Source organism: Balaenoptera ricei, chromosome 4, assembly GCF_028023285.1.
Source record: "Balaenoptera ricei isolate mBalRic1 chromosome 4, mBalRic1.hap2, whole genome shotgun sequence".
Classification (NCBI taxonomy): domain Eukaryota; kingdom Metazoa; phylum Chordata; class Mammalia; order Artiodactyla; family Balaenopteridae; genus Balaenoptera; species Balaenoptera ricei.
The window spans coordinates 20,384,066-20,401,088 of NC_082642.1; the positions used below are offsets into that span (position 1 = coordinate 20,384,066).

Here is a 17,023-nt window from a genome sequence, read left to right on the forward strand (position 1 = left end):
CCTACAAAATGGTACAGAGGAAATGATCTTCAGTGATCTCATCTTAAAGAGCCCATCCTCTGGCTCCTCAAAACTCCACCAGATGGAGAGAGGGCTCTGGGCCTCTATCTTGTAGGGGAAACACCTGGCTGAAGCAGTTAGACTGTCTCCACCTCTGGGGTGGCTGGAAGGGGCCCAGGAAGTGGGGGTGGAGACAAACCAGTTCAGAGGCTCCAGAACTGGGAGGGCTGGGGTTTAAAAGGGAGGCACAGGCCTTGCCCAGCAATCGTTTCAGCCTTCAGGAAACTTCCCCCTCCATCCCTTCTCTGACCCTGACTCTTCCTCACCTGGTGGGGGAGAGGGTCAGGAAGAGGCTTCAGTCGCGTGCCCCAGATGAACGTGCTAGGAGAGTTAAGGACACCCGAGGAGCTGTCTTAAGGAAAAGAGGTCCCCAAGGGAGTTCCTGTATCATGAGGCCTCCAGGAAGACCCAGGAGCATCCTGGCCAGATGAGGCTTTGGCCAACTGCTTCAGTCACATTTCCCATTCAGCCAGACGCTGCCCCTCGCTGGTTCCCTGCCCCAGCCCTTACCTGGGGCTACTCCCACATCTCCTGACCAAAGGTGGTCTTCAGGTGACCTGCACTCAAGGCTGATGATATAACTGGAACCCTAAAGTTTTCTTTTTTGGAAGAAACAACAATGATTACCCAAGGTGACACCTTTTTATTTTTCATTCAATACTATAACAACTCTACAGGAAAAAGGAACACAGCAAACATCGCACTTATGATCGACATCCTTCTGCGGTCTCATCTCATCATGCACATGCATTTTAGCTGCTGTCCTCAGTGTGAACACACGATTTACCCTGTACAGCATTTCACGTGTCTGCAGCATCTGTGCGCGGCCCATTTTCAGGGGGCTTTGGCCTCCCTCCGGGTCATGGTTTGGAGAGCTGGCTGAGCCATTCAGTCACCTCTGCGCAGGCATTTGGCTTGAAGTGAAATCAACCCCATTGCACCGATCCTTCCTTTCCTCTTTAAGGTTCCTCTAGCAAAGCAGGATCTCCAAGCCAGCAGGTGTATAGAGCCTGGGATTATTCTTGTTACACGTGTATCTACTGCTCTTCAGAAAAGCGGAACCAGTCCCAATGCACAGTGTTGCCAATTTCCCTACAGCTCTGCAAGTGGTGGAGAGATGATATGGATATATATACATATGGTTTAACGGTTGGGTACTTAATCCCCTCATTGTATAGTTGAGAAAACTGAGAGACTAAGCACTTTCCGCAGGGTCATCCCCCTAGACGACAGCAGAGAGATCCAGTGCTGGAGGTCGCATCCCCTGACCCCCCTCAGTGCTCCGTCGGCCACACCACTCTGCCTCTGACAGTTGCTTCTAACACAGACACAGCAGACTCTTCTTCTCTTGTCCTTTGTCCTTGGAGGAAAGCCGAAGCACGGCCCTCCCCCTCGCCCTCCTGTGTACTGCAGACCAGGTTTCTAGACTTCATCTGCTAGATCCAGGCCCTGAGGAGCTCCTCAGAAGACAGCCCGGCTGCCACACAGGCTTCTACCTCTTCCCTTCTGCAGCTGATTAGCTTCTGGGGTGAATTGGTTATTTTCTGAAAAACAATTTTCATTCATATTCATTAGGTGAATAGTCATAGTAATAGTAATCGTGGAGAATATCACCAAAACCCCCAGCTATCTGATTCATTAACTTTCCAGCAGCAGAAAAGCCCAAAGACAATTCTAACCCCTAGAGCAAGGGCTTCCCACCTTCACTGAGATCGTCTCCCAGGTCACCGACCAGCAGATGTCTTGGGGCCCTGCCTCCTCAGCACTCCTCCCTCAGGGACCCTGCCCCACAGACGTCCAGAATGTAGTTCTGGTCCAAAAAATCTAACCTTCTTCCACCAGAGAGCTCTGAAAATAGTGACCTGGTCTGAGATGCTCCACGTACAGCACTAGCAGGGTGTCCGGTCCAGGGATGGTGCTCCATAAACAGGAGTCCCTTCCTACTCATACCTCACATTCCTGCTATCTTCTCCCAGCGACCCCAATACATCATCGTAACTGGTTGTAAAAATGCAGGTATCAACCTTTCAGGGCCACTTTCCCCAGTGTCGCCGCTAGCCCACTCGCCTCCAACAAACTCACTTGGGTCTTGCACAGCTTCTCCCACAGCCCTTCCCATCATCACTTTCTTTTTTCTTTTTTCTTTTTCTTTTTTTTTTTTTGGCTGCGCCACAGGGCATGTGGTACCTTAGTTCCCCGACCAGGGATCAAACCCGTGTTCCCTGCAGTGGAAGCACAGAGTCTTAACCACTGGACCGCCAGGGAAGTCCCTCCCTGTCATCACTTTAAAGAGTGGCACGTGGGCACTGACAGGTGGGCACAATGGTTTCCTCCACCCCCATCCCCAGAGACATTAGCTTCATCCAGTCTGTTGCCCTTGATCTTGTTTGTAAAGAGGTGGCTACAGGGCTCACTCCTGGTGTCCACAGGCAAATAATGGGAAAGCAAGGCTCACTGAATGGGATGTCAATGTGGAGCCCACCACCAATTCGCTGATGCTGGTCTGGTCAGATTCTCAGGACGCTGGCTACCTACATCTGCAGTGCTTATACCCGATTGCTTTTTAAACTCTAGAGGAGTGCCGTGCAATGGAAATGTAATGTGAGCTACATATGCCATTAAAAATTCTCCAGTAGCACATTTTATAAAGTAAAAAGAAATAGGTAAAGTTAATTTTAATAATATATTTTATTTTAAAAATAAATATTATTTCAACATGTAATCAACATAAAAATATTAATAAACTATTTTACACTCTTCTTGTACTGTCTTCAAAATCTGTCATGTATTTCATAGTTACAGCACATCTCAATTTGGACTAGTCACATTTCAAGTGCTTAATCATCACATATGGCTAGCGGCTACCATACTGGATGGTGTCGTTCTAGAACATTAAAGTGAAACAGCGTATCTCAGAATTTCAGAGGGTACAAAACGGTTGTCCCATAGTTTAGAACAAACTTTCAAGCAAGGTTCAGCTGATATATATATTTTTTAATTTGAATTTGTTCTTAACATTTGAAAATCAGGAGATTTATTATAAAGTCTGGATTTCTGGATTCTCATTTCAAATTTAGGAAGCACTGGCTCACATCCCCTCTTGGCAACAACCTGCATGAACTGAGAAGAAGCTGCTTTCTTTAGCTGGGCCATGTTTGCCATGGTCCTCATATCTATCTCTCCCTATTAAATCACATTTATTGCACTGTACACTCTTTTTTTTTTTTTTTAATCTGTCTGGGCCCCAGAGGCATCTGGGCTCACAAACTCCACTTTCTATGAAGCACACAAAGTCAGACTTGGGATGGTCCATTGGAGCACATCTCAATTTGGAGATGACTAACTTGAGGCCATCTTGATGTTTGCTACCCACATTACAGTGGAATGTGACAGCAAGAAGAGAAAGAATAAAGCGAGTCACAGAAAGGAAACAAAGAACCTTTAGCACCAAAGCCTCCATCCCCATGAAGCAATTATGGATAAAAGACAAGGAAAATACATTATATTTTAAAATAGGGAACACACACCGAGCAGTCTTAATATAATTTTCCTTGCATATATATTTTTGCCGTAGACTGTTACTTGGTGATAAAAACTTGAATGGAAAGACATTCCTAATGGTATATTTCAGAGTGCAACTGTAAAATTATAGATGAAGACATGAAATGTTTAATCCAAACAGACAAATTAAACATTTACAAACTCAATAGGACTTTTTGAAGCCCTGTCGAGGATTTCCACTTGGTAATTTTCCATGGTTTAATTGGAAAGATGCATGGATTTTGCAAGGTTGGCTGGAAGTTGCTTTTTAATAGTTTGGAGGATTATCTATGACCAGTGCAAATGTTGAAGTGCAGCTAGGCTGTACTAAAGTAAAGGCTGAGAGGGGGGAGATGGTGGTGGTGATGTGCAGCTCCAGAACTTATTCGGGAATTGATGGACACTAGCTATCTACTTCTCACACAGCACTGTGGGAAATGCATACACTCAGAGAGACTGTCCATGTTAAAATCTGGGGAGAAACAGAATAGAAATTAAAAGTCTTATGGAAAAGAATGCATGTAGGAACAGACACTAGAACAAAGTAGGAAAGATGGTAAGGGGAACAGAGAAGCAAAAGGTCGTCAAGGGTCGTGGCATTTATCTTCCATGGACAAAAGTGGTCATTCTCTCATAGAATCTCCTTGTCTTGGGACTTCCCTGGTGGTCCAGTGGGTAAGACTCTGTACTCCCAATTCAGGGGGCCCAGGTTCGATCCCTGATCAGGGAACTAGATCCTGCATGCATGCCGCAGCTAAGAGTCCCATGCCGCAACTAAGAAGCCCACGTGCTGAAACGAAGATCCTGCATGCCACAACTAAGACCCACTGCAGCCTAAATAAATGAATAAATAAATAAATAAATAAACAAATAAATAATTTTTTTAAAAAAAGAACTTTTAGTAGGGAATCCAGATAATACTTTTAAAAAATTTAAAAAATAAAAAAGAATTTCCTTGTCTCTGGTCTCATCTCAGTTGCTTGGTTTTCTCCAAAAGCTATTTTTAGGGTATGGCTCATAATGCATTAGGATTTCTAGGCGCTCTTGCCATTGGAGGGCTTTCCTTGTGCACCTGAAATTCTACAGGGAACGGACCCTTTACCTTGTTCTTTCCCAGGCCCTTTACTCTGTGGCTCTCTAACAACACACTGGGTCCTGGGAGGGAACTCTGCTAGGTCATTGAATGTAGGACCAGAAGAGGGAAACTGAAGGAGGGTATTAGGAATGGAAGAGCTCGTGAGTAGAGGGTAAGCATGGGAACAGAGTTGAGAGGAAAGCCGTAAAGGGTGACTACTCGGTGGAGTTCAGCCGAGGAGGCCGAGCTTTTCACGTGTGTGGAAAAGAAGAGCTAGTGACCTGCTGAGCCAGGAATGCTCCCCTCCCATCATCATCGTTTTGGGTTCATTCAGGGGTTCTTCCTTTACTGCAGGGCTCCGCTTCTACTAACGGCAGAGGAGCACCAATCAGACCAATCCTCCTGCAGATAGCAACTTCAAAAACGGATCAAAATATGAAACCAACTTCCTTAAGTCACAGGAGAGCAACCAAAAGTTGACACTTGGAAGAAGGGAATGTCTCTGGGTGAGTTTCCCATTTTTTACAGTTCCCTGAGGAACTGAGGGCAGGTCTCTCTTGGTGCCATGAACAGAAGAACCAGAAAACAGATATGGGTGCAAACAGAAAAGTTAGGAAGTGAGAGGACTAGAGTTAAGTGTTAATGGATTAAACATTCCAGTTAAATGGCAGAGATTGTTGGAACAGATTCACTTAAAAAACAAAACAAGACAAAAAAACCTCTATGCTGCTTCAAGAGACACCATTTAAATTTGAGAACACGCATAAGTTTAAGATAAAAATATGGAAGAAGATACACCCTACAAACAGTAAATAAAAAAGGGCTATATTGATATCAGGATAAGAATACTGCCAGAGATAAAGAGGGACATTTCATGATGATAAAAGACTCAATTATTCAGGAAGACCTATCAATCATAAATATGTATGCATCTAAAAGTTCAAAACACATGAAGGAAAAATTGACATGAAAGGAGAAACAGACACAACTACACTCATAGTTAGAGATTTTGTTGTCTCTCTCTCAATAACTAATAGAACTATACCAACAAAATTAGTGAGGACAAAGATGATCTGAACAGTATTAAACATTTTGGTCCAATTGATATTTATAAAACACCACCCAACAACAGCAGAATACACATCGTTTTGTGCTTCAGGGAACTCTGAGCCCCTCAAGTTCTTGCTGAAGGGGATGCAGGCCAGCCCTGCCCCCTGTGTTTGATACACCCCACTGCCTTTATGTTTAGCAGTAAACCCTTTAGTCATCCAGAGGGGCTGGAGGGGGAACCAATGTAAAGAACACTGGTTGGTAAGCATTATGAAAAGGGGCAAATGAAATGAGCAAATATCCGTAAAGCCTTAGAAGGGTGCCTGGTGCTTAATTCCGGACCAGTGTCCCCTGGAGTCATGACTCCCTAAACTCCTGGAAAGAAAGAGAGCTGACACTAGGATCATATGGTGGGGCGTGCGGGGTGTCCTGAGGACTGGACTGCAGGGAGGGATAGTCCTCCTGTGAAGCGGGAGCATGGCCTGTGCTCTCAAGGCCCTGTGATGTCACAAGAGGGACTCCTTCCAGGGTGACTCCTGGCTGCTAAGGAACTACAGGAATGTATAGCTTGCAGGCAGTTCTGGCTCTAGTTGCTTCTGAGAAGCTGACCGCTAACCCCGTCCTCCCAGGACAGAAGGGCGAGAAATCCCTGAGGGGACAGGGAGGGGTTTGCTTTTGTTTGTTATTATTTTGTTGTGTTCTGCTGCACTGCTCGGTGGGTTGAGGTCTGGGGCGGAGGTGGGGGGCTAGGGTGCACAGCAAGCAGACAGGTGCAACGTGGGGGGAGCTCTGGAGGCCTGCTTTCGCTTTTCCCCAACCCTGGCACAGCACACAGGGCCTGTCCCCACTGGGGACACTCAGATCTATGGCCCAGGGACCTCAGGAGTAAGATCAGAACCCTGGCTCGTGAGGAGCTGGGATCCCTCACCTTGGGTAGTCACAGGTCCAGGTGGTCCCCCTGCCCCCAGCCAAAGGCAAAGCAGACGCCACGCGCCCTACTTTCACACGTGCGCTTCACCCTGAGGACCCACGAGGCTCTTGGCGTATGAACTGACTATGCTGTGTTGGAACATATTTCTGGATGCAGCTGCTGTTACAATGATGGGAGGGAGGTAAGAAGGCTTGGCAGGCCGGTCCTCAGGGTAAGACTATGCACGACGCCTGGAATGCAGAGCCTCCTGGGCTGGGCTACACATCTGCTGCCTTGGCCGTGCCAGGACCTGGGGGCAAGGAGCAGAGGCCTGATGGGAGCCTGAGGAAGGCCACCACCCCCTGGTGAAGGGAGGTCTCCCAGCCCCTCTGACTAGGAGGGAAGTCCTATAAGTACTCTTCTCCCCTCTTTGTGCAAATGCTTGTAAACTCACGAAACGTGTGTCCCTGACCCGCTAAGGCCCAGACTACATCGGGCCAGCGTCATGCTGAAAGGAAAAAGAGCAGTTACCAAGGTGTCGGGGAGCATCACCACGGGGCAACAGGAGTGCCGGAGCAGCCGGCCCATTTTCCAGACGGAGAGCGGCACAGCCACGAGGATCAGCATGAAGCCCACAAATGAGAACAGAGCCAGTGTCAGCGGCAGGGTCTCTCCTGGAAACGGAAAGACAGGAACCGGCTTAGGAGACAATCCCGGGCCTCCCTCACTTTCCTGGATCTGGCTCTGCACGCTGGCCAAGAGAGCAGATGCCCACACCCTGACATCTGACGTGTGCCCTAGTGACCAAAATGACCACCATTAAAACCATTTTTCTAGAATCCAGATTGGTTTCCAGAAAGCCAAGGAAGATTACGATCTTGTTCTTGGGAAGGGAAAGGGAGGCGCATCATCTGTTAAGCCACTAGCTGTGTTTGCACGTACCTCTGAGCCACTGCCAGGAAGAAGGCAGAGGGCCAGGCCCCGGGCAGGATGAGGGGGAAGCACCAAAAGAGAACAGCCCAGAAGGGAGCTGGGCAGTAACTGAAAAAAAAGTGTATTTCACAATTTACTCTTGGCATTGATTCGTATGATGGAGGAAAATGCTGAATTCAGAACACAGTCACATAATAACTCATATATCAAGCCCCTGCAAGGGTTAAGTGACTTACCCCAGGTCACACAGGTAGGGCTGGCTCCAAATTCTACTAAGTGATGTATCAGAAAGTGCCAAGTCTGAACGTCTGGAGATGCGGAAGCGGGGGACGGGTTACTTTCTCATCTCTCTGTGCTATTCGTTTAGCCCCTCTGGGCTGGACTGCTCACCCAGGATGTGAAGGGTGCCACAGCCGACACAGCTGCAGAGAAGCTGGTGGGCTCTTCCAGATGGCTGGGGCCCCCACAGTTTGTATCAATGATTTTGGAAAATGTGTTGGCAGTACACATCAAGAGATACACAAATGTTCATACTCTTTCATCCACTCCTGTGAGTGGATTCCAAAGAATAATTCCAAGGAAGGAAACATATGCAGAAAGCAGTTCACAGCAATATCTTTATTAGAGCAACAGCCTCGCATAACCAGCCCCCCTCTCTGCCCAAAGCAGCACCCCTGCACCTTCTGCCACCCCAGCACGCTCTGGTGTGCCTTCTCATAGCACGTACAACCAAGCGAAACCATCTCATTTGTTTACTGCCTTGTAGCCTGTCTCCCCAACTAGAAGGTAAGCTCGGTGAGGGCAGGGACTTCCCTGCTGTATCCCAGTGATGGGGCCAGCAGGTGGCACATAGTGCTCAATAATTATTCACTGAATGAATGAATGAATCAGTGAATGAACATCATCTTCAAAAGCAGATGGCAATGATCTAAATACCCCAAATGGAGGATGATTTAATACATCATGGGATATCATCATGGCAGGTCAGGAGTTCAGTTATTAAAATGAGAATTAGGATATATACAAACTTGTTCGCTGCATCACAGGTTGTAGTGGCAAAAGACTGGAAAGCACAGAATATACCTATTTATGGGGGATGGTTACATATACTTTGGCACACCCATATATTGGCTTGTTACGCATGTTCTTTAACAACGAGGTAGATCCATGCGTACTGACATGAACAGGTGTTCACAATAGCAATACCCAGCAAAGGTGAGCGAGGTACAAAGCAGTAAGCACAGTACAGTCCCAGCTGGGACTCTGAGTACTGGCATCACACGATGACTGGAAGATTAAATGCCAGACTTGCCAAAGGAAACCTCCTGAGTGGTGTGGGGAGAATGGAGAATGTGTACTTCTTACTTTATATACTTCTGTGTTGTTCGAATTTTTTAACAAGCTTGACTTACATGGTTTTAAAACGTAGTATAAAATGAGGGTCTGGGGGAGGGATAAATTAGGAGTTTGGGATTAACATATACACACTACTATATATAAAACAGATAACCAACAAGGACCTACTGTATAGCACAAGGAACTATATTCAGTATCTTGTAATAACCTATAGTGGAAAAGAATCTGAAAAAGAATAGATTTATATACATATATATATGTATAACTGAATCGCTTTGCTGAACACCTGAAACTAACACAACCTTGTAAAGCAACTATACTTCAATTAAAAAATAAATAAAGACCCAAAAAAAGTAGTATAAAATGGTAATCAGAAAATCTACATGGAAAATGTTGTGGACGTGATATTTGTGAAAAAGCAGACTCAAAGTGTATATATAATTCAACAACAACATGTGTCTACACAAAGGCTAACAGCCCTTTAGAGGGCGATTTGGAAACAGCAGTCAAAATTCAAATGTGTATGCCTTTGACCCAGCAACTCTACTTCCAGGAATTTATCCTTCAAATATACCAGCAAATGATCTATGCCCAAGGTAATTAATGAAAGCATTGGCTGCAATAGCAAAATATTGGGAGAAAAAACTAAATACCCATCAATAGGGAGCTAGTTGAATTAGTTATATATACATACAGTGGAATAGTATATAGCTACAAAGAAGGATGAAAAAGTTCTTTTTAGATATGGAAAAATCTACAAGATATGTAAAGTGAAAAAGACAAGATCCAGAACCGTGCATGGAGTGCACTAACATTTGTGCTAAAAGGAAGGGAAATATATAAAAGTATATTCCCATTTACTTGTAAATGTAGTGAGAAGTCTTTAGAAGGATATACAAAAAGCTAATACCTCCGGGGGAGGGGTGGGAATTACATGGATGAGGAAGAGGAGGAGGAAGGCGGTTTCACAGGTACCTTATCATATTTTTTGAACTATATAAATGTACCAAATATTCAAAATGATAATTTTTTAAAAACTAAAAAGTTATACACAAATGTCACTTGTGGTGTTTGTGGGGCAGAATCATGGCATGTGGGGTTTTGTTTTATTTCTTTTCACTGCAGACTTTTAAACCATAAAAAATTCAAGGGAAAAAATTAAGTCAAACAAGAGGATTCTACAGACTTTCCATAAGGCCCCGCCCAGCTGAGCGCGGCCGTGCTACACGGTGGGCTACGTCCACACGAGGTCCGACGCTCAGGCCCCGGCTGCCTCACCTGCACCCCCCTCCGATACACAGGCAGCTGCCACCGGGTCAACCAGCCTTGCAACGTCTGGCCTCAGGCCTCGGGAGCTTTCAGGGAAAAGTGTTCTAGACAGCTGCCAAGTGACCCCTGCCCAGCCCCAGGGTGGACTCTCTTCGGGGGGGATTAGAACGCAGAACAATTTCACCACAGGATCCACCCAGCCTGGGGGAGCAGGTCAGGGAAACCGAGGGGATACTCAGAACCAGAGGAAGCAGCAAGCAACGAGCATCCCCCAGGAGGGGCAGACAGGCGGCCTTACCTTGCACCTTGACACATTCTGTCTGGCTGAAGGCACTGTGCCTCCCGATGGCCTTCACGAACGTCCGGACCTTCACGCAGTGTGAGGCCCCTGGCTCCATGGTTTCCAGGTGCACCGGAATGCCCCCGTGCCTCACCATCTTGACGTGTTCCTTTAGGAAAACAGAAAACAGTTACACTCTGGGGGGAGCAGGACACAAAAGAGGGAGAAGGAGGGAAGGGAAGCTGTAAATATTTCCTTTCCACGTTGCATACAGAATGTTCCTCTCATTCATTCATTTATTCATTCATTCTTAAATATTTATTTATTTATTTATTTATTTATTTATTTATTTAGCACCTACTGTGTGCCAGGCACTGGTGTAAGCACTGAACAAAACAGGGACACAGCATTGAACAAAACAAAGTTCCTGCTCTCGTGGAGCTTATGGGGGGTAAGATAGAACATATATAACACACATCAGGTGGTGATGAGGGTTATGAAGAAAAATGAAGCAGGGCAAAGAAGTAGAGAGTGATGAGGAGGCACCAGAACAGTGATTAGGGAAGACCTCTCTGATAGGGTAATATTTGGACAGAGACCTGAAGGTCAGAAATCTGACTGGGGGCTTGGCCTGGCCACTGCTGCCAGGGGGATCAGTGCACAGGAACACTGGAGCCTGCGGGCAGTGCCTCCTCACACTTCCATCCATCCACTGTCTGTCCATCCATCTGCACGGCCCTCCACCCCCACTCACCCCCTGAGGGCTGTGCTCCGCGTCTGAACCTGCGGGGACGTGTCTGGGCCAGGCCCAGGTGGCTCAGGGCACGTGCTCCTCTCCCAGCACCGGCTCTGCACCTCCCGAAGAATCCTAGGGACCTGCGTGCTCCCGGCCAGCCCAGGCCCTGATCAGTCCCCCACACGACTCCCTCCGCCTGGCAAGGCCACCTCCTACCACTGGGCCCTGACCCAGCAGGAATAAATGCTGGAAACCATGGCTGTTGCCTGTTCCACCTACACATACCACCTTCCAGGGGAAGCTACCCAGCCCACAGTCCCCGTTGAGTGGCTGGTCGGGCACATGACCTGTCCCTCAGACACTGGCATTATTAGTTCAGGGGTACCCTTGGCCTGAAAAGGGTCTATCAGAGGCCAGCCAGCAACCGGCGACCCCTAAGCTTGGCCTGATAAGACAAGTAGGACCAGTCAGATTTCCTCTGCTAGGAACTGATCTTGGGGAACTGATACCTGCAGCTAGAAGCAGGGACCAAGGGGAGAGGACATGGTGAGGAGGAGTCAGGCCTGGTAAGGCACAGCCATAGGCATGTGCAGGAAGGAGTGGTGAGGGATCAGGGCCTGCAAGCAAGCTGGGGAGAGGGCCACGGAAAGAGTGCAATAGAGAGGACCCACTGGAGGGAACCAGGGACTCCACAGATGGGGGCCCCTGGGCAAGTGAGTCTGTGCTGCAGCCTGACTCTGGGCCTGCTCTGATCATGGAGTCTGTGAGAGCCCCTTAGAGCACCATATTATCCCTGCGGCAGAGCCTATTTTTCCTTGTGCTGACTCGAGTGGGCCTTGTCACCATTTCAGCTTGGACAGGCCTCCACAGGTCTGCCCAAGCTCCATCCTTTCTGCTGCTGTGGCTACAGGATGCTTGGCCACTCCCTCTGGGAGAGTTGACCTCTCACCCAGCCCAGCCCACAGCACCCATCCCACAGGGTAGGGCAGCGCCCCATCCAGGCATTCCGGGTGGCCCATTGGCTCAGAATCAGGGTTGTTTATCAGCCAGCTCCTGACTCTCTGCCCCGACTTCTGCACCCTGCCCAGATACACACCCTCGAGAGCCTTGTGCCAGCCTCATATGCTTTTGAAATCATCCAGCTGATCTGGAACACCCTGGTCTGCCGCCTGTAAACAGCAGGGAGAATGGCTGAGAAGGCATGCTGATGAGGGAGAAGAAATGCATTGTAAAGGTATCATGGATCCAACTATGGCAGAGTTTAGTGCAAGGGGGCAGCCCTCATACTTTAGCAAATGTGGCCTGAGACAGCTCCCAGCCACGGTCTGGGTTGGACCAAGGCAGTCCTTTGAGGAAGAGGCTGCCGGGATTGTCAACCTACACCCATCTCTCCTTTCCCACACTTCACCCAGGCCCGCTCATCCTCAGGCCACCCCAGACAGCAAGCACTGCAGGGGCTGGCTTTCCTCATCCAGTTCTTGGAGGTCTGTGACTGCTTCTCCAAAGTCTAACTCAAAGGCCAAGGGTGAAAGTCTCACCTTGGCACCAGGCTCTCTCTTCCAGTAGGCCACGAAGAACTCAAACTGTGGCCCCAGGTCTTCCAGCTTAATAACCAGGTGGAAACCATCCTTGGTGATCTCCATCCCAGGTGGGGTGAGGATGGCTGTTGGCAAGACAAGGAGAGAATCAAAGCCAGCCCCAGACAGGACTGAGTTTTGTCCAGGGAGACCATAACCAAGCCATCAGTAGAAACATGTCAGGCTCATGGGATGGGAGGGGTTTGGATATGGCTTCGCAGTGTGCAGAGGCGTGTACACTGATCCTCTCCTGTACTCAGCAGGTGCTCAATAGACACTTTTTGAATGATGAGCAAATGAAAAACACAAACAACAACAACTTACTACAATTCGCATAGATCAGTTATATATACCGGCTGCTGCTGACTCTCAAACATCAGCAAATCAGCAGCCTGTGGATGGGTTGGCCTCTCTATTCTCAGTCCAAAGATTCTTCAATCTCATATCCTTAATGGGAGATATTGGAAAATCAGAGGGTTTTACGAATTCCAATAATCAGCTCTAGAAATTTACAGCATAAGCACAAGCACCATCCTTCATATTACTGGATCCCAAACAGAGAGGCCAGCAGCCCCCATGGATACTTTCCTATCAGGAGACCAAGAACAGAAGGGCCCACACAGACAGTCTTTAGTCCCTGGTTACTGATGATGGATCCAGACTTGCCTCTCGGATCCAGACGCTGCAGGACCAGAGGGGCCACCGCAATTGCTGGCCTTGGCTTGGCAAGTTTAGCAGAGTGTGTTCTGGGCTACATCCTCCTGCACTGGGGTCAGTGGACACTCAAAAGAAAGGCAGTTCCTGCAGGGAGTTTTCAGAGAACAAAGTATTTCCTGGCATTTGAAGAGCTGCCTGGAAAAGGAACATGAGGACTTGGAAAGTCAGGGACCAACTGTACAAAACATACCCAGTTCGGAGGCTTCATATGAGCACACAGCACCACTAGAACTGCGTCTGAAACACCTCCAGTAGGGAAAGAGATGTTTGATTCCTCCAGTTTTAAGTTAAACATGATTAGAATTGGATCCCCTGACCTCCATCTATGTTGAGAATAGAATTAGACAAAATGACCTAATGTCATTTCAGTTCAGAGAATTTTTTGACAAAGTTGGAACAGGAACTTCTGTCCTATGTACTCTACAAACCTATCTCATTTAATCCATCCAGCAAGCTTAAGAAGGTAAATACTGTTCCTATCATACAGATAATGTAACAGCCTCAGAGAGGTTGAGTGACTTTCCCAGAATTACACAATTAATGGCCAGAATTTGAGTCCATGTCTTTCCACGTTTCTAGACTCTGCTGTGGGGTGTTTTTTAACTCCCAATGAACAGGATGCACATAGATCGTTTAAATCAGACTCTAGGCTTGGGCCCTGGAGATAAGTGGTTCTAAAGCTCCCCTGTGACATGAATTCATATAACTGAGGTTAAGAACCTCTGCTCTCAACAGGCTTCCCTTTAAGAGTAGGAGATCCTTTTCAAGAGAGCCTTAAAATAAGATTTTTCATGTGTCTGGGGAGAAGTCAGCGTGGCCTTTTTCAAAGGCTAAAGAACAGACGTAATGCCCTTGAGAGTCTCGATTCCATCCCAACTCTGCAGCTAACTTCACCTGCACGGGGACCACACAGGAGCAGCTTCTGGGGCAGGTACAGAGACTCCCTTCCGCAGCTCCTCCTGCAGTGGCCCTTTTCCTGTTTATATTGGCCTTCTCAAGCACAAGTTGCTACTGCACACACCCGCCCCCATAGCTTTGTAGGCACTCCCTCAATCTCCAAATGCCCCGTGTCTTCCTTTCCAACAGCTGCCAGCCCCCAGCAATGACCTTGGCTGGAGCCCGTGCTTCCAGGAGCCAGAGGGAGGTGGTTCTGGGTGCTGCCCAGGCACGGCAGGCAGACGCAAAGCTGCACTACCCTCCAGCGCCCCTCAGGCTTCCCCAGGGCCTGCAATGGGATCCCACTGCCTCCACCGTATCCTCCCAGTGCCTAGAGAAAGAGACTGGGAAGAGGAGCCCACATTCTGCACCAAAATTCCTATTGGTATCCATTCCAATGGTCCCACTGCTGCCCCCAGCTCTTCTCTCCTTCCTCTGCTCTCTGGCTCTCAGCTCTGGGCATCCCTAGGGTAATTAATATTAATATTTACTAATAGCTGAGTGCTATGATAAGACAGCACCACCCTGAGACTTTGCACTTTTCATCTCGCCCACAACTATCCAGTGAGGCAAACTGTTGCCCTTCTTACAGATGAGGACTCAAGGGGCTGAGCTGGGATTTCAACCCCCCCTGCCTGACTCTAGAGGGCCAACTTCCCCTTCAAATTCACCTTCCTCAGCCCCTTCCAGCGTGGGCTCCTTCACCTTCTAACCGTCCTAATTTCTGCCCAATCTCATATACTCCTCAGTAACCTTTGACTCATTCCATTACTGTAGATGCTGCCCCAAACCTTCCTTTGTCCTCACTACCAGCAGAGGGTCACCTGCCACACCAAGAAAACAGGTCACTGAAGGCCTTTCCCTTGCCTCTCCTGCATGTCCCAACTGGTCACGTTATCATCCACACCTGCCCTGCCCCTTCCCGCCTCCATTCAACCCTCCAGCTGGCAGCCTCTCCACCATCACCACGGCGCCATGAAGCCACTTTCTCAAGGACCCATTTAGGGGCCTCCTTCAGGCCCAGCAGCAGCTCATCCGCTCTCCCCTCCATGACCCTCTCCCCGCCCAGCACCTACTAGTGCCTTTCCCTCCATCCTCTTTTTAAACCTAAGGTTTCCCAGGAGCCTATCCTGGCTTCTCTTTGTCCTCATGTCTTGTCCCTGGACATCTCACCTGCTCTCAAGCCACTAGCTATTAATTTTGTGTTGTGTGTCTGACACTGACCTGTCTGAGCCCCAGGGCCTGATTTCCAACTGCCAATCAGACATCCGTGGCATGATATCCTATAGGAATCTCAATCTCAAAGAGCCCAAATCCAGCAGCAACTCTTATTCCTCAGACCAGTAGCTCCTCCTGGGTTCTCTTCCTTGGGTGACACTCCCACTAACCCCATCTGGAAGATGGATGCCACCATTATCTCCCCCCACTCTGTCTCCCAGTAACTGGTCCCCAAGTGCTGTCCTTTCTAACTCAGCAATGTCTCTAGAATTTGTCCTCTTCTTCCCATCCCTTCCCCACTTCTGGGACCAGGACCCACCTTGGCTCAGCTGGAGTGTTACAACGCCGTCCTCACTGTTCACCTGCCCTGAAGGCTTGTCCTACTCCAGTTCACTTTTCACACCGCAGCCAGAGTGATTGTTCTGTAAGACAGACCTGGCCTAGACCCTCTCTTCTTCTGTGACCCTCCTCTACCGATTTGATCAAGCTTTATGCCAAAGCCCTTCACCATGTGACCAGCTGCTTCCTCACCCCCGGCATCCAGACCCTGCTCCTGCTGTTCCCCACACACACCCTTCTACACACTGGTCATTATTAGCACTCTGCCGTATTTGGTCACCAATCTGGATTCTTCCCTTACTTCTTTCTCAATTATTTTCCAGGTTCTATTGCTATAGAAAAGTTATTTATTTCCAAAGGACTGTTTCTGGTCCCTCTGATCATGTATAGACCCTATTGCACGAAGAAGATGCTCACACAGCAACAAAGATGGGGTTAGTGAGGCCCCAGATGGGAGGCAGTGTAAGATTTATGAGGCACTACCAGGGTAGGGAGAGGCCGTCCTAGCCCCATCTCCCCACTTCCAGAGCAGTGTTCCTTCCAGAGACAGGACTGGCTTCCAAAGTCTCTTTCAAAATGAGAGAGAGGGCCTGTGGGAAGCAGCTGGCTTTTTAAAATGGACCGGGTAGGGTTCTTGACGTCCACAGTACTCTGGTTTTGCAAGACTAACCTGATGCTGAAAAGAATCCCGACCGTCTCAGTGAGCATGGTTCCTGAAGGGGAGGTTGCTGGGGGCAGGGGAGTGAGGAGAGAAGAGCCTTACTTGAGTTTCGATTAAAGGGGTGCTTCAGCGTGCTCCAGGCTGAGGTCAGGGAGCCCAGGGTGGCCCTGACCCGGAGGCTGTACGGTACAGTGGCAGTGATGTCATCAGTGATGTCACACTCGGGCCCTTGGGTGGGCGAGCACCAGCTGCTGGGGATCCAGATGTGGCTCATGTACAGGCTCTCGTACTCTCTGGCCAAAGAGAGGAGGGGACAACGTCACACCAGCCCCTTCTACCCAGGCTCAATGATGGTTTCAAGTAACT

The 17,023-nt window shown here is 48.4% G+C and overlaps 1 protein-coding gene across 1 annotated transcript in view; it reads right to left on the minus strand.

Annotated features, from left to right (window-relative positions):
- Positions 1–732: 732 nt before the first annotated feature.
- Positions 733–17,023, minus strand: part of IL20RB (interleukin 20 receptor subunit beta) — a 29,973-nt gene continuing 13,682 nt past the window's right edge. Inside the window, exons 3-7 of the mRNA XM_059921915.1 lie at positions 16,760–16,950; positions 12,748–12,872; positions 10,492–10,642; positions 7,167–7,309; positions 733–1,604 (exon numbers count right to left, since the gene is read on the minus strand). Coding sequence (XP_059777898.1) covers positions 1,497–1,604; positions 7,167–7,309; positions 10,492–10,642; positions 12,748–12,872; positions 16,760–16,950 — 718 coding nt within the window. The 3' untranslated portion in view covers positions 733–1,496. The remainder of the gene's footprint in view (positions 1,605–7,166; positions 7,310–10,491; positions 10,643–12,747; positions 12,873–16,759; positions 16,951–17,023) is intronic.